This window comes from Oryza sativa, chromosome 6 (assembly GCF_034140825.1).
Source record: "Oryza sativa Japonica Group chromosome 6, ASM3414082v1".
In the NCBI taxonomy this organism is placed as follows: Eukaryota; Viridiplantae; Streptophyta; class Magnoliopsida; order Poales; family Poaceae; genus Oryza; species Oryza sativa.
The window spans coordinates 6,602,708-6,620,683 of NC_089040.1; the positions used below are offsets into that span (position 1 = coordinate 6,602,708).

At 40.4% G+C, this 17,976-nt stretch overlaps 2 protein-coding genes and 1 non-coding gene across 4 annotated transcripts; 1 reads left to right on the plus strand and 2 right to left on the minus strand.

Annotated features, from left to right (window-relative positions):
- Nucleotides 1-1,269: 1,269 nt before the first annotated feature.
- Nucleotides 1,270-5,265, plus strand: LOC4340533 (membrane-anchored ubiquitin-fold protein 2-like). Its single transcript, NM_001421453.1, has 3 exons — nt 1,270-1,686; nt 3,645-3,812; nt 4,706-5,265. Exons 1-3 carry the CDS (start codon nt 1,536-1,538, stop codon nt 4,765-4,767), a joined length of 381 nt encoding a protein of 126 aa, NP_001408382.1. The 5' UTR covers nt 1,270-1,535; the 3' UTR covers nt 4,768-5,265.
- Nucleotides 5,266-5,968: 703 nt separating this feature from the next.
- On the minus strand, nt 5,969-13,051 carry LOC4340534 (uncharacterized). Of its 2 annotated transcripts, none has more exons than XM_015788888.3 (7): nt 12,842-13,051; nt 10,181-11,405; nt 9,833-9,888; nt 9,498-9,731; nt 8,929-9,220; nt 7,499-7,695; nt 5,969-6,307 (listed from the first exon to the last, which is right to left on the minus strand). In XM_015788888.3, the coding sequence occupies exons 2-7, from the start codon at nt 11,381-11,383 to the stop codon at nt 6,154-6,156; spliced, it is 2,136 nt and encodes a 711-aa protein (XP_015644374.1). In that variant the 5' UTR covers nt 11,384-11,405; nt 12,842-13,051; the 3' UTR covers nt 5,969-6,153. The 2 variants fall into 2 exon arrangements, with proteins under 2 accessions (XP_015644374.1, XP_015644373.1); XM_015788887.3 differs by having other exon boundaries at nt 10,181-11,439.
- Nucleotides 13,052-15,867: 2,816 nt separating this feature from the next.
- TRNAW-CCA (transfer RNA tryptophan (anticodon CCA)) lies at nt 15,868-15,939 on the minus strand. Its single transcript has one exon. It is a non-coding gene; the product is annotated as a tRNA-Trp (tRNA).
- Between the last annotated feature and the right edge of the window lie 2,037 nt (nt 15,940-17,976).

The following is a 17,976-nucleotide window of genomic DNA, read 5'->3' on the forward strand; positions in this document are numbered from 1 at the left end:
AATCATAATATGTAAGTTCTTGTTTTTTGCTCTTGCATTTTATTATTGTGACATGGCACCAACCAAACGTCTATTCTGTTGTCTGTCGAGCCACTGGTGAGTTCTCCTAACACACTAGTCTCATGATAGACCCTCTAATCCTAAAATTTTGGCTTTGCTCCCTGTCCATCACATCTCTACTAGTAAGAGGGGCAGTACGCACAACGCACACTCCCCTTGCTCGTTGCCCCCTCTCTCTACCTCTGATGGTATGAATAAGTGGTGCATTGTTGATCATCCGGTCGTTATTTGAATTAATTAGATCGCCACTTTCCAAAGATTTTGCTTCTTCAACATGATGGCGCTGATTGTCTCTCACTATGTCGTTATCTCTCCAAACCTCCAAGATTCCAATCATACCGTTTGAGAAGGTGATTGATCGACAAAAGTTGCCATGTTGTAGGTGCAGAACCGGCAAGCCACCGATACGCAAATCATAATATGTAAGTTTATGGTTTTTTGCCCTTGCATCTGATCACCATGACATGGCACCAACCAAACTTCCACTCTGTTGTCCGCCGAGCCACCAGTGGGTTCATCCAACACACTAGTCTGGCAACCGGCTCTCTAATCCTTAAATTCTGGCTTTGCTGCTAGTCCCATCACAACTCTACTAGCAAAAGGGTCAGTATGCACACTGCACACTCCTTACCCCCCCCCCCCCCACACACACTCTCTCTCTCTTGACTCTTGACTCCCGCTATAAATAGGGAGTGACTCTAAATACTGGCTTCGCCCATGCGCAGGAAGGTTCTATTTAGAGTTGTGATTCTTTTCTCACGTAATAATTAAATATTCCAAATACAACGGAAACGTAATGACGCTACGATAATCTATCTATAGGACAAACGAACAACGTAATGGTGCAGTATATTTATTGTTTTCAACCGCCGCTTCATCTGTCGAGCGTGTGTCAAGTACACTCGTTAATCCATACTAGTACTTCGTTAAGAAAGAAAAATAATTCTAGCTACCAACCTGAATCATAGTTAGGATTGTGTTTTTTCTTTCTTTTTACAAAGAGGGAGTACGTGCGGTGTATTCACATTGGTGTGTGTGTGTGTGTTGCACATTCACATATGCGCATGCGCGTCTTTGTATAACGAAGGAAAAATGTGACGCGCACACGCGAATCCTACCACGCTACCAAAAATATGTTACAGCTGTCACCTGCTACCGGAATCCCACCTCCCCCAAAGAATAAATACCCAACTAATCGAGGGTGAATCTGCAAAAAGGCCACCGAATCCCACTCTTCCTCCTCGCCTCGCCTCGCCCGCTCGCCTCCTCGCGGAGGAAGAAGAAGAAGAAGAAGAAGAAGAAGAAATTCCTCGAGAGGAAATCGATCCATCGCGTTCGCGGCGGGATCCGCATCCTCGCCGCGCGCGGATTCTCGGCGAGCTCATCCTCCTCCTCCTGCGGCGGCGGCGGCGGCGGCTGCTGCTGAGGCTGCGGTTGGTGGGATCTTGGTCGAGCACACCGGGGGGGAGAGGGAGATGGCCAGCGGCGGCGGCGGCGGCGGCGGGATGGAGGCGGTGGAGGTGAGGTTCCGGCTGGACGACGGCTCCGACATCGGGCCAAGCATGCACGACCAGGCCACCACCGTCACCGCGCTCAAGGAGTTCGTCCTCGCTCGGTGGCCGCAGGGTGAGACCCCCGATTCGATCCCACCCACCATTTCCTTCCCCCCTCTCTCTCTCTCTCTCTCTCTCTCTCTCTCTGCGTCTGCGACTGCGTGTGTGTGCGCTTGTATTTCGGGAGGTTGCTGGCTTGCTGCTCTTGTTTGGTCGCTCGTCTTGACTCAATCCGGTAGGAAGAAGAAGCGGTGTTATGGGTCGCGAGTTTCTCGGTGTCGTGTTGGGATTTGTGAGTTGTTCTTTGCTCTTGGCGTGGTGGTGATAGGATACCAATTTCTGATCGGCTCGGTCTGTGGATTGCGGCGTGGTTGTTTTTGTTCTTCCGCTGGGTTAGTAGCAGTAGCATTTCGCGCTGTGGATCCTGTGATAATCAGAAGCTTGAAATCGCGGTGTCTTGTCGCGATTTTCTTGGCGTAGGTTGATGTTGGGGTTAGGATTTCGGGAGTTTATTCTTGCGCTAGGCGTGGTGGGTGATAGGTTTTCCAATTTCTCATCGGGTTGTTCTGCGGATTGCGTGATTATTCTGTTCTTGCGCTGAGTAGTAGTAGCATTTCGTGCTGTGAATCCTGTGATAAGCAGAAGCTTTAAAGCGCGGTGTCTTGTCGCTATTTTCTTGGGCGTAGGTTGATGTTGGGGTTAGGATTTTGGGAGTTTGTTCTTGCTCTTGGTGTTGCGATAAGCTACTAATTTCCGATCAGGTTGTTCCGTGGATTGCGTGGTTCTTCTGTTCTTGTTCTTGGCGCTGGGTAGGTGCAGTTTTCTTGCTTGCGAATGCGATATTTCTTTTCTGAGATAATTGCTATTGCAATTTTGGAATACCTGGACAAAGAAAGAAAGTATTGATTGATTCTTTTAGACGTGTCCTTACCCGTATTAGCAAACATGGCAGCATTTACCTATGAAGTTCTTGTCAGTTGCTATGCTCTTCTGCTTGGGATTTTCCCCTTGGTTTCACTGCTTAAAGAGGCAAGCAGAAGTTATTTTCTATGTACCCACTATAGCTATGTGATGGAATAGGATTGCAATTGTTAGTGCCATGAAATCATTTTGGATCTTGTATGAAACATGTGTTGGAATGACTTCTTCTGTAGATAATATGGATCTTGTGGCGTCCTTGGCATTTAGGCATACTGAGTTTAGTGGTCCAGATTGAGTTCTAAACAACTGAATATTAGGCCAGCCAGTGCTTTGGTGAATCTGCTTTAGGATGGCCATGTTGTTCATTTCATCAAGTATAACCGAGTTAAGCTTTTAGCTGTAAATGTGGAGTGCATTTAGGCATCTCATTGTACTCTGGACCACAATAAACATGTGGGCACATAGAAAGTGTCATGTGTAGCTACACTTTCGCCGATTGTGATTGTCTGGTAACTAGACAAGCACTGTATTGCTTTTATGCAAATTGACCTATGTTTGCTCGAAATATATTACACAAGAAATAAGTAATTGGTGGCAACAAGAGGCAGAGGTGTAAGTGGGTCGACCCGCGAACCCACTTACACCCTTAGCTCCAGTTCTCATCTGCTACAGTGATACATCATTTGACAGGATCAGTAGAATATACAGGTACTCTGTCCATCCCAAAATATAAGCATTTCTAGCTATGAATCTGGACAATTGTCTATCTAGATTCACCAAAAGCTATTATATTTTGGGATGGAGGTTTTGAGGTAGTAGATTTTTTTTTTCTGAGCATGCTTCCTGCTCCTGGATAAGTCAGTAAATAACACCTCCCAACAAAGGAGCATGCTTCAATGGTAGAGTTATCCTTGAATTAGATGCACCGAATTAGTTTTTGGAGTTTCTCCTCTTACTTTTCCATGGAATCTGCTATTATTGTTTCTGCAAGTGCTGCATCTGCATCATTTTCTCTGAATATTGCCTTCAACTGTTTGTCTTTCAGAAGCGTTATGTGGTATATTTTGTTCATTGTCTTTAACATTTTTTTCTTGTTACATTTGTTGGCAGGTAAAGAAATAGCTCCAAGAACAGTTAATGATGTGACTATCATCAATGCTGGACAGGTACTAGAGAATAACAGAACCCTTGCTGAGTCTCGAAACCTAGCAGCAGAATCTCCAGAAGGTCCGATCACAATGCATGTTGTTGTGCGCAGAAGTCGACCCGAGAGAAGGGGTACTATGTTTTTCCTCTTATTTGTTATAGTTATTTTCCAGATGTTTGTTGATGATATCAGGGTGTCTCAAATAGAAATCATTACTGTGTGCCCTTCCTTTTCTTATCCTGACATTCGTAGTTCTTACTGTCGCACTCCTAAAGCAATAGGGGAGTTTATTTGTATGCTGTATGTGTACACTTTCTCTTATACGGCACACGTTGGTTGATTGTTGGGGGCTATTAGCAACTTTTGGATTTTACTAAACTTGCAGTGCTTTTCCCCCCCTCAAAATCAAGGAGACCACATGTGATTGGAGACTATTAGCTTTTATCATTGCACTTAAATGATGTTACTTGATGTAGTGATGCATAGTTTTGTTAAAAAAAAAAAAGACTTAAATGCCTTTGTTGATCATCACAAGCTGCTGGGTCAAACTCTCGAACAAAAGTGCAGTCAGTCCTGAGCGGGTATGTTCTAGGTTGATAGGGAAGGCAGAGTCGAATTTGACTAAACTTGGAGTGTTCTCCGTAATCAAATTATGACGTCATGATGAGTTCCTGGTAGTTCATCACTCATCAGTGATATGATTTAATCTGTCTAGTGTAGTAGGATGAAGTATTTGGAATATGCATAACTTATCTTTTGATAAGCCCTTTGAGAAATCCCTCTTCTTGTTAGAGATCAGTACTGTTACTGTGAGGCATTTCATCTAGTGAACGGGTATTATTCTGAGAATTCAGAGTGCATGTTCATTGTTTTCAGAAAAACAACTTCGTGATATTCATATTGTACACTACAGACAATGGTCTTACATTAGTAGAATGCATTGTATCTTTACTTCTATTCCATATGTTCCGAATAAAACTACTCTATAGTTAGATACTTACAATCCGCTATCTTCTTTCTTCAGTGAAGCAGCCGCCGAAAGCACGACCACCCGAGCGGATCGGATGTGGATGCACAATATTGTGACGTCGATGCCAGCTGCAATGTGTACATTGGTGCCCAAGTTCACAGCGATTACAAGTTCATTTTAACAATCGTCGTCGATTCATGCACTTATTCTTCGAAATTTAGGGAGAATTTGGTTAGCAGTTTTTAGCACTGGGCCATGTCCGCTTTGTTATGGTGAAGTTTTCCTGTGACTTTTGTGAGTGTTCATAGGGGCCTCTCGGCCGTAAAACCTTTTGTGACGAGTACAAGTGTGCAGGAGGCAACGGAGACCTGGATGCTTGCTGTGCCGCTGTGATTTTAGACGTGAGTAGGATAAGGGAAACGAGATCTGCTGCTACTTTGCGTCTATACATATGATATACTACTGGTAGTAAATGTCGAGATGCTATTCTCTCGGTTGCTGCTACTTATATATAGTTGTATACCACATGCATATCGCATGTAAATTCTGTAAAGTTACATTGATCTGGTTCAGAGGTGGATGAAAACGTCCAAGGGTTTGGTTTGGCAGTTGGCACATGTGTTCTTTTTTTTATTTTTGTTTCTCTTTGACTTTTTTTCTTGACTTTGCTACTTGGCTGCAGCGTTTGCCAAAACGGTTCGGGTTTGGGTGAGGTGGCAGGTTTGGGTGAGGTTACTGCCACCCTATGGTTTAACGGTTATCATGGTAACTGTATGGTTATCGCGAGATATACCGTGGCTTTAAAAACTAAGATTACCACACATGATAATTTTAAGGTTTTGTAAACCCCGCGAGATATACCGTTTCTTCAAAAACTTAGATTACCGCACTTGATAAGCTTATGGTTTTGTAAACCCTGTGAGCCTGGCAATGCGTACTTCTGCACAAGCATTCACAGCATGCTCTTACTCAATCAGCACGCGTGCATATTTAGGAGCATATGACTCGACACATTCCTGGACACCAGAAGCATGGCTCTACTTTTCCTCTGAATGGAATGGCAACACGCTTCCTCTGAATGGAATGGCAACACGCTTCCTGAGCATTTTTTTGGAAAAAGAAAAAAAATAACTTTCTACTACTAGTATATTTTGAATTTCTTGGAAAACTATTTTAAATCCAATTTTAACTTTATAACACTAGCTAATTCATTCGTGTGTATCCTTGAAAGGCTATCACAAATCATTCAGCTATTCACCGCCAAAAAAACGAATGGCCGCAACAGAGAACGTCCAAAAGAAACAAGGAAGGCACACATTTTGTCCAGTGAATCGAACAGAGTTGGATTGGTACTCATTTCTTTGTGCCACAACAAAACAGCATCCAGAGCTGTGACCAACTCTTGGGAAAATTCTGGTGTAAAAGAAGTCGTGATCTTCCACGAGTATCTGTGACAGGTATTCAAGTATAACTAGACATCTATGTGAATACCATGGCTGCAGCTAAATGTTTAAGCTCCAGTCATAGGGTTGATACAAGACTTTCAGTTGAGTGTTCGCAAGTAGTTCCAAGAATTGCTCCGACTCTGCTGGTTCCAGATAATTTGCCGCATGCTTCAGCACTTCCGTCTCGTTCTTACCAAAGTCTGTGCTATACCTGAAAAATTATTTATTTACCAAATGAGCTTCAGATGAGAAACTTCTTACTAAAGCACTGGCCAAATAATAATAATGTCACCATTACAAATATGTAGCCATTTTATTTTCCTTTCAGTTATTCATTGCCACAAGTTCCCCAATTGCATATCGAATTATGATGTACTCCCTCCATCCCCTAATATAAGGGATTTTAACATTTTGCTTACACTGTTTGACCACTCGTCTTATTCAAAAAATTTGTGCAAATATAAAAAACGAAAAGTTGTGCTTAAAGTACTTTAGATAATAAACTAAGTCAAAAAAATAAATAATAATTCCAAAAATTTTTGAATAAGACGAATGGTCAAACAGTGTAAGCAAAATGTCAAAATCCCTTATATTAGGGGACGGAGGGAGTATCATGTATAATGTAGTAAAATGGATAAAATTTGCATATTATTATTTTCTTAAATTGATTAACCAGTGAATTCACATTCTTCCATTAGTCTTGCTCATGTAACCATGCAAGAGCTAAAAATTGGGTAACCATTTTGGGGGAATTCCTCACCATTTTTCACATACAATTTATACCGAGAGCAGATTAGAGAAAAATGTTTTTTTCTTGAAATCCAGGCCTTATCGACATTATCTAAAGTATTTTGTTCAAAACTTTCACACTCCAATTTGGACTTCTTATGGAAATGAGAAAATAAAATCAGTGACCTATAGGTGCTCGACATCAGAACCTAGCCTTCAATGGTCTTCATGCCTCCCACAAAGCCACACCTAACCTTGTACTCTTGTAGTAAGATGCGGTAACTATAAATTGTACAGAACTTTTCAGGTGGTTCTGATCTATGATAGGGGTTACTGCTAAGCCAGGTAATTAACAGATTTTTCTGGTTTTGCTGCTAGGTTAACCATAGAGTATATTCAAGTAGCCCAAAACTAGCAGGCACTAGTGGTACGTGTTATCTACTTTTTCTCTCCAACCAGAAGGCTCAAAAACAATTTAAATTACCTAGCATAAAATTCGTTGTTGTTTATGTCCCTGCATCATGAACTAAACTACCTAACATAAAATTCATTCTTGTATATGTTCCTGCAGTTGTACATTCTGATGACAAGTTTAGATGGGGTACACTAATAAGAAAGCACTTATTAAACTCTCAAGGCCCTATTTGCGAAGCAAGAATAATAGTGTTCTTACCATCGCAAAATCTTGCTTACAGATGCAACCTTGGCTTCAGGATCAACAACAATTCCTACATTTCTTAGGAAATCACGTGCAGCTTCCACCAGTTCTTTATCGATGTTTCCTGGCGAGTAACACCTAAGTGCAGGTCCAGATTTGGTCCCACATACCAAAGCAAAGTGAACAAGAGGTTCAGCATATGGAAGGGCCACCTGCAAATTACAGACAAGGAAAAAAGGAGAATTTATCATCATTGGAAAATCAGCATTGGTGCAAACTCACGTCTGACATGTAAGTTTGATGAATTAATTAATTGGGAGTAATAAAAAAATGATTCAAAGAAATGCTGCTAAAGCCAGTACTCATGCATGTAACCAGTGAATGGGGATTGATCAATGGGATGTAACCCGTATTATATTGCAGATATGGTAAAGGCTGTTGCCACTTCGTATGGCTATTTTTGGCAAATAGGTACTGAAAACAACCATTACAGCATAGTAGTCGACTTCTATAAACAGACTTTTACCTTTTAAAAAATATCCTAAATCTGACTTCCAGAAAGAAAAAGAAAAAAAACACCTCGACTGGCGGTGGCGGGGGAATGACCACCCCTATGGCTTTTCATTAAGAATAGGAAGCCTCAACCAAATCGGCCGAGAAAGACTACGAACCCTGGCCCCTCACACACGGACTTGCCCCGTATGGGTCGGTCCTTAACCCGTACACGAGGGCCCGCCCTCCATAGGTCAATTCTAAACATGTGTTTTAAAGGGGCCAGTGACAACGAGTGACCTTTTTTAACCAAACCTAAAATTCGATCCCATGGGGAGTCGAACCTAGGACCTAGAGGTGCTACTTGAGCACCATGACCGCTAGGCTATGGCTCCCAAAAACACATACAGATAATAAATCAAATATACAACGGGCCTTCTATATTCCTTTCCTCTAACTAATAATTAGGCTCTAAATGCCCAAGGTCTTCACTTATATAATGTGGCCTGAAAATACTAGTAAAATTGTATGTTTCCGAAACAACAGATACAATACATGTTTATGAGAAAAGTGTTTTCTTTTTACTCAGAAAATCGGGGGATAAATGATAGGAAAATTAGCCATGATGGTACGTGTCATTTTAGTGATTTTTTGACATCCACATAACGCATCAAGCATATACCCCTTCAGCTGCCTACCTAAGAAGAACTGCAGAATAGACCCTAGACAGGTAAAGCAATTTCCAAACATAATAGCTGATACACATTTTTTCCAAACATATATATCCTGGAGGCAATTGTAGAATTAAGTAGCATTGCTTGGTATAATGGAAATATATCAGACAAAAACTTTAAGAGGGCTACAGGTATTATCATGACATATGGGGGGAAACAAAGCAATCATATCAGAGAACTTTGTTTCCCCTTTTTTTGGCTGAGATCTGCTCTGTTCACCTTGGATCTTTGGTCTTTCTGTCCAAAAGGCTTGGCAAGGTTGTATGGTGGCCTTTGGTTACCACGCAGTATGCCATTTTGAATAGCTGACATTGAATAAGCACATCCACCAATGACATACTTAAAATCTCCAAAGAACTTTCTCCTGTCCAATGGTCCAGCAGGATGACCACATGTCACTAATGCATGGATAGCCATCATATTGTAGAGATTTATGAAGAAAGCGAGCTTTTCTTCCCGTGATAACTCATGGGTTTCCACCCTCTGGAGCTCCTCAGTTGTTCTAACATACCTATGCAAGAAATATGTTAGTACAGCATACCCGTCAACCATCACAATAGGATAACCGCAACAACTGAAATATATTATATTTGTATATCACATAACATTATAAAAATAAACTGATATACATATTCAAGGCCAGCTCACATTATGAACCTAAACATCTGTATCAATTAAAATTAGCCAACTAGAGCAATACAACATTGTTCACAGTAATATCTGCTGGCAAGAAATACATTGATTATGCAGTATACTTTGACAATGAGCATATAGTTCTAAGTGCTAACCTTTTAAATTCTTCACAACCCTGGATGCTTCTGTAGTCAACATGTTTACCATCTTCAGATACATAAGCTTCAAACATGGTTTCAGACAACTTTCTTAACCTTGATGCCACTTCAACAATTGGTTTCGGTTCAACATCAATGATACCCTTAGGGATGTTGTAGCACTGGCTCATAATTATGGGATCATTATCCAGGAAGCGATACAAGTGATTTCCATCTTCAAATACATCTTCGCTGCAAAGTCAGAATGCCAGATGTAAATATTGCAAATTGATATGTATGGAAAAAAAAATAAAACGAAAAGAATATTATATAAGATAATTTCCAAAACTTACTCTAAAACATGGCGATAGAAATATTTGCTTGCAAGCTTTCTTCCAAATTCCACCGCCTACATGGAAAATATATATCGGTGAGTTTTTGGAAAGTGATAACTAAATTTAATTTCCTCTGTATCCCTTCAAAGATAAACTATATTCTTATAGGAACAAAATAAAATGGATATTTTTCTTTCCAAAGAATGAAATCATTTCAAAGATACAGTTATGAGTACTTTTTTTCCACCAATAGCCAACTGAAAAAGGGACATAAGATTAATGTTGTTTCAGAGCTATATGGGGCTGAGTTCTGCATACAGCATTGCTAGAAGTTGTTTTATTAATAAGCAGCAGTTGATATCGTACCTCATCTCTCTCTAAATATTGATCTTCTGATAAGAAATCTACAGCTTCACTACCAAGAAAGCAGCTGCTAAATCTTCTCATTTTGTAAAATCTATCCTTCAGAGTGATTGACTCTCTCATTTTTCTGACAATGGTTGCCAACTCATCTATCTTCCCACTACCAGATTCATCATCTTCTCCAGGTAAGGGAGGCAACGGAGCAGCAGATGAGGGTTCATCTTTGAAAAGAGCATCAGTTCTGTCATCAAGAATGCCAGACTCCTCCATTTTCTTCAATTCAGTTAACCCTCCAATCAGCAAGTCATTGAAATACACTTTTGGTACTGTGGATGACCCAGTATTATTTTCTAGTTCCATCTTTCTACTGGGGAATATGTCGATGTTGATCTCAACATACTTGAGCATTTTCTGACGCATGAATGAGCGAACCATTTTGCAATCTTCACAACCCAGTTTTGTGTATATAATAATTCTTCCCTTCCCTGTTGGTTGCTCTATCAAATCTGGCACATTTTCATGCCCAGCTTCCCCAGTCATGAAGGTATCAAAATCTCGTCCGATTTTAATCAAGTTGAGTGGATTCCATGTAGTTCTCTCCTCAGATTTGGGCTGCACCTCTTTTGATTTAGGTTCAGCATCTGAGCCAATATTGCCACTACTGATGCTTTCTGATCCTTCATTCTTTTCATCTTCAACAGAAAATTCATTTTCGTCCTTTTTGCCAGAAAGGCGCCTTATAAATGTTGAAACTGCAATGGCACCCTTTTCCTTAACAAAATTCTTGATTGCAGTAGCTCTTTCATTGAGTACAGACCCATGGGCATCTGAATCAAGTTCCACAGATTGATTGGACGAACGCCTCAAATCTTCCATTTCAGCAACCTCAGTTCCATCAAAAACAGGTTCTTCAGATTTGTCTTCAGCAAGGATATCTTCCTCTGTCTGGCTTGAATCTGTAGGTTCCATTGGATCTGAGCTTCCTTCTTTATTCATCTTCTCATTGAATTCTTTTTGTGAATCATCTCTCACATGGATCTGTGCTTCTGAATCATTGCCTGAATTCTCATTTGAAGAATTTATTGCTTCTTTTGCATTCAGCATTTCTGTTCTCCTCAACAAATCCTCATCTTGATCCTTTTCTTCAGAATTGGTAGATCCTTCCGTGACAGCAACATTTTTCTCATCCTTGTCTCCATTCTCCATGATGCAGGATAAGCTTAACAGTCTACAAAAGAACGTTCAGTACTTCAGTGCACAGCCTGCATGGCCAACAAGACATATTAGAAATAACTGAAAGAAAACATCCAGGATAGTGGAAAGTGAAGTTTATTTTAGCAAGACAAATACACAGAATATAAATGGTAAGTAGAACAAAGACTAACAGACTCAAGATCATCTACCTTATCCATTTTTTTAAAAAAAAAATAGTGTGATTAAGGCATGTTGGCAGTTATTCCCATGTGCCTTAAACAATCGAAAGAAATTATATGCATAATAAATTTGCAATTATGGTCTTCATTTTCCTTTTAGCACACAAGAATTTTCACAAAATCACAAGGCGCACACAGTTTAGACAAATAACTTAGATGGGTATGAAAATGAAATCTCAACAATTTTGGTTATTTAGTGACGAACAGATAATACATGCTAGATCATTTTTATGAATATACAACTACACATATTAGCCAATTTGATCCTTGTGATCGATACACAACCCAGATTATGCACAGCTCAAGTAACTCAGAGGCTTCATACTGTGCTAGTAATAATAAATTCGTGAGTATTCATTAAGGTACTCCCCAGCGATCTGTCAGCCATACGGAGTACACCCTTCCCACAATTAAAAAGAAATAAAGTTGAGATGCTGCACCCTATAAAGACTCATCAACCACAGGAGCAATTAACACAAATCTGAAGACGCTCTGTCAGACTGTCAGATAAATAATGGGGGGCAGACACTGGTACAGCACGATTGCAAACGTATTCTAATTGCACACAGTACTTAACAAATGCATCCAATCTTCCGCCAGATTTCCATTAGATGGTGAATCGTTCGCACGGAGCAAGTACTACTTGCGCAACCTCTAGCCATGTGAGCTCAAGCAGGAACGCCATGGCTAACCAAGACATCCGGATCAAAGTGGCAAAACACACAAGGCACGCGGATTGGATGGCATATGTTAGTATCAAATTTCTCTACCTTAAACCATACCCTCTAGAGCAAATCACACACGAAACCGATATTCAAATCCCCGGCAAACTCGGGATTACTTTAAAAGAGAGAGAGAGAAAAAAAACTACAAGCCCCCAAACAGTTCATCAGCACGTACGAGCATCAAATCACCCGAACCGCTTAAGACGAACTAATCAACACGGAATCGCGAGATCCCGCCCACCCACCGACGGGCCGACTCGCACGAGACGAGACGATAAACCCTACCATAAATCCCCCCATCTCCAGCGCCCCACCCCCCCCCCCCCCAAAAAAAAAAAAATCCGGTGGAACCCAACAAACAAACCATCCACGAGAACAACACACTGGCACAAACCCAGCGAAACCCAAAAAAAACAAAATAAAAAAATAAAAAATGGATCACTCGACCTGGAGCCGGGATCTCCGAGATCAGCACAAAACCAGAGAGAGAGGGGGGGAGGCCTAACCTAACCCAGGAGGGAGGAAGCGAGCGGGAGACGACGAAGGCGAAGGCGAAGACGACGCGGTGTTCGTCCCGGCTTCTAGAAGAAACTAGAAGAAGAGATGGGGGGGTTTTGATTTTGATTTTTGATTTGGGGGGGGAGGCGACGACGAGCGGTGGCGGCGGCGGAGTGGAGAGAGTGGAGACGGACCAAGACCAAGGGGGAAGTGAAACTGTGTAGGAAGCGGGAACAGCGGGCGAGAGAAACTGGCGAGACGTGGGGCCCACCCGGTTTCTGCTCACGTGGGTCTGTGGCGGTGGACCAGGCAGGTGTGTTTGACCGTCCCGGGGGCAGGGGCAGTGGATAAACTCATGACATCAGTTAGACCTTTTTTTTCATAAAAAAGAAAAAGGTTAAATGGCGTGCGAGCTTTGATTATTTTTGGAATAGTAAATTTTGCTCGGGTGTTAATTTCTATTTTTCTAACATATCTTTATTTTCAAACATAACATCACATGCGCACACGCGCACACTTATCCTTATAAATTACAAATACGCACATCCTACATTTATAAACACTTTTAATATATTGGACCAGCATAGCACACACGTTCTTCTAGTCACGCAACTCAACTAAAAAAGGGAAGGTTCTAATGTTGCCTTTCTTTTTACTACTACTTATGTAACATCTATAAGGAAAAAAAAACAGATTGTGCTCAAACTAGATAACTACAAAACTAAACAAAACCAAAATAACAATTAGTTTTGTCTACGCAGAAAGAAATTTTAGAAAATGTTATCGACAAGTGCCCCAATTCAAGAAATGGCATCGACAAACCAAACTTTATAGAAATGACATCTTACAAGCACATTTATCCCATAAATGATATCACCCTTAGGCTTTGTTTGGTAAATGGGATAGAAAAATTATATCCCACCCTCCAAAGGGTAATATTGTATCATAGCCATCCATTCTTCACACCTCATTTAATCCTAACTATTTATTAATTTCCATTTCCCAATCAGACCTCTCATAACCCATTTGCTAAACACATCCTTAGGTTTTCATTAGCATCCCTCCGTTAAAGTGCTAAAAAACCATTTTACCCCCTATGATTTGTTGAAATTTTATTAAAAATTTTGCTCTTTCTGCTAGCTTACACTATGATGTAGTTGGCTCTTTACACTAAATTATTGTAAGTTGATTGAAAAAGTAAAAGTTTTAATCATCTTTAACAATTTATAGGGGTAAAATGGTCTTTTTATAGCTCTTAAACGAAGGCACTTGTATGATGGCATTTTTCAAGAATTTATGTTCGTATTTTTTGAATTGGAGCGCTTGTCGTTGACGTTTCTTGAATTTTCTCATAGACACGGGACGAGTATTAAGGTGGCCGCATCCAAAGACTTCATCTAACTCTCCATTCACGAGACATGGCATTGTGGTGACCCATGCGAGTGGACGTTCAATGTTCCAATACGGTATAATGGCCCAAGCTAAAAACTACTTTGAGGTTTAGAGCCGATGTCCGAGAAAGGCCCGTTCTAGTTTGATGAAGATGAGGATTAAATAAAGGCACGTAAAATAAAAAAAACTATTAATACATGATTAATTGAGTTTTAATTATCACTAACTTACAATTGACTTATTTGATGATTAATTGAGTTTTAATTATCACTAACTTACAATTGACTTATTTGATATTTTAGAGCAACTTCTATATATTTTTTCACGAAACACATCGTTTAGTAGTTCGAAAAACATACTAACAAAGGTAGAAACTACCCCCTTCGTCCCAAAAAAAACAACATAGGATAAGATGTGAGCTCTATATTCATTATCCTAGGATAAGTCACATCCTATTTGTACTTTTTTTTACAAAGGGAGTATATCTTATCCAGAAAAATACAGGACCGCAGCGCTACAGCCTGACATCCTGAACAAGGCCATTATCTATTAACTTCTGTCGACGAGTGATACTCGCGGACCGGATGAATAAAATATTGGGGTATGTTGGAGCAGAGGTCTACATAGTATAACATCAAAACAGACAAAAGACAAGGATTATACTGGTTTAGGCCCCTTATCAGGTAATAGCCCTAGTCCAGTTTATATGGATTGATGATGATGAGAACATATTACAAAGAGAGTAACCAAAACAGACAATACCGACAAAATCGTAGTCGAGGGATTCGACGAGATCTTCCAACGAGGTGGCTCCATGTACTCCGGCTTCGTAAACTTCGGTGGGTGTGTAGGTGATGAGATGCGATCCCCTTTGCCTCTCCCGGGGGTCCTTTTTACACAGTGGAATGCCTTGACCCCTAAGTAAGATTTAGGGATATGTAAACTAGCACGATATAACCAGAGATTTTATCCCCTCTGAGTAGGACTCCGGCAATTTCTTAACCCATAAAGATATTTTCCATAATTTGAGATAAATTTCTAATGGCGTATACGGAAACGATCCGTACACGTGAAGGTATACCTTATCGGTATATTTCATAAGTCGTAGGATGGAGGGTATGCCTTATCCGTAACCCTGACAGCTTCTGACTATTTTCACCGTGGTTTCGACAAACCTACCATGGATCACAGCAGCCACAAGACCACAATTCGACCATCGATCACCCGAACCGAATTATTCCTTCCGTCTCAGAATGTAAGAACTTAGTACCGAATGAGACACATCTTAATATTGTGAAGAACATTAAAATTTCACTCGAAATCTTAGCCATAATTAAGCTGGCCATATTTTCCTTGCATCTATTCATGTCCTTTTGGACCATGCAATGTATATAGATGTACCTGCACGCCCGTCAGAAAATCCGACAAGCATCTAAAATTAATAGGTGCATCAGGGAGTGTTTTGTACTAGCGCACATCATTATTCACAAATCACGATCGCGATCACTAGTGTCGCAAATTGGTCCAGTACGGTCGCAGGCTCACGTGTGCAGTCGAGTTCTTTGCCTGGAATTGAAGAACCAAAAAGTTGATTGCCAAAATACGTTGGAAAAAAAAAAAGATCCGTTTTGGACCGGGGTTTTGAACCCGACATGAATCGAACACGCAACCTTCTGATCTGGAGTCAGACGCGCTACCATTGCGCCACGGATCCCACTTGTTCATGATGATTATAGTCACAATCAAAAGTGTTTCCTTCCTAAATAAACAAAACAGCCTGCTAATTACCATGAATTTTCATGTTTTGGGGGATCATTTGGGACATAGAAGCACTTGAACTTTCAGTTCTGATCCGTGTCAAGTTATAAACGACTTTTACCGTTCAGAGATTCAACTACCGTGAAAATAGTCGGAAGCTAGTGCTCTGGCTCAAGACGGACCTCGGCTCAATTGAGTATCTCATCTCTGAATAGCACATTACTATTTCCACATAGCAGCGACTGTTAGCCATTAGCAACAACAACAATCAATGCAGTGAAACAATAATTTTTGCCAAGTGTCCAATTTCCACTCTGAGGGAAGCTGTGAAAACATCACATTCAAGGATAAATATCAGTAGGTTATTTGTGAAAGAAACTAGAAGTTCCAGCACTGCAATAAATTGCAGCTAACTAACAGAAAGAAGACCTCTTCATTCAGGGACTCAAACTAAAACAGCATAGTATCCCTTGATGTCCAACACCCAATTCTCTTCTCAAACTAAGAGTAGTTAGAAGCACTAAAAGACTACTTTAGACACCTTAGTATCCCTTGATGTCCAACACCCAATTCTCTTCTCCAAACTCTTGTTTTGTGGTGCGACTTGTGCCTGATAGTGTTACACAGAAATATTTTCCTAAATCTGTATGGAACAGCTCCAGATAAGGGTTTGGATCAAAACTCTACGATAAAGGGTTTGCTTTCACATTTCATAAAGTTAATTTTCCAGTAGAACACTGAATTAACCTCAAGTAAGAGGAAATAAGTTCATGAAAAATGGCAATGGAATTTGATTGCTGAATGCTCAACAATCCAATGTTGCATGGCATAAATAGAGGGAAACAGTGACAGAGTAACAACAGACTGACAAGATTTGTGCAAGAAGAAGGGATACTTCAGTTCACCTCATTGCAATTAATCTAACTAATGCATCTAATTAAGTATTCAATCATTGATTGGCATGTGACATTCTTGAAGAGACTTTGCGAAATTTCTGTTCGGCTTGTGTATAGCAAAGGTTAATTTCCATAAACATAATTAGTTCCTAAAGAGAATAAATGAAGGGAACAGCTAACCTATGAATTGTTCCCGGTTGCTGGTACACTGCTAGAAGAAGCATCGGAACATCCTCTTCACCTTTGTGTTCTTCAAGAACTGCTTCAACTGGAGCATTTCAAGTCCAGCAGATGCAGAAGCATAGGTTGATAGCCAGGCCCAGAAACTCTTGCCATAAGGGCGCACATAAGATTATAAAAGAACACCTAATAACGTAAAGAATAAGTAAACTACTTTTCAAGGTCTAATACATCCAACCATCCTGACACCCAAGGGACGCACATACACCAATTCGATGATTTACAAAAGAAGAAATTAAAACAAACTTGAAAGTTGAAACAGATGAAAAAGGAAGCTGTTAACATGTAGCAATTTCTTTGTTTCAACTTTAATGTCTGAACCAGATAAAGCAGAATCTTTGACCACAGAGCAGGCAGGAACCAAATAGTGAGTTCTGTTAGGCATTACAGTCTTACATAACACCAGAAGCACCCCCGAAAAACTAACTATTTGAACGATCAACAAAATAGGCTGTGGCTGAAAATCCATGAACCATGTATAACCTATTGATTGGTGCTGCTCTCAAGCCTACCTTATGATGGTTTAGAAGCTCGTAAAGAAAGAAAAATGAAAGAATCCATGTTATCAATAATTTCTAAAAGACACTAATTTGGGCTGTTTACTCAGGTCAATCACTACTGTCAATATTGGATTTGTCAACAGCAATCTCTGCCAGCCATTTAGCAACAATAAAAATCAATAGGACAGCACATTCATTTGTCATCAGATATCCAAGAGGAAATTGTAGACATCCCTCCTTCAAGGATAAATTCAGAGTAATACGTGAGGGAAACTGGAAGTTTCTTACAAAATTGCAGCACACTGTCAAAAATATGGCACACACATAGATCACGAAAGTTAAAACACCATAGCAGAT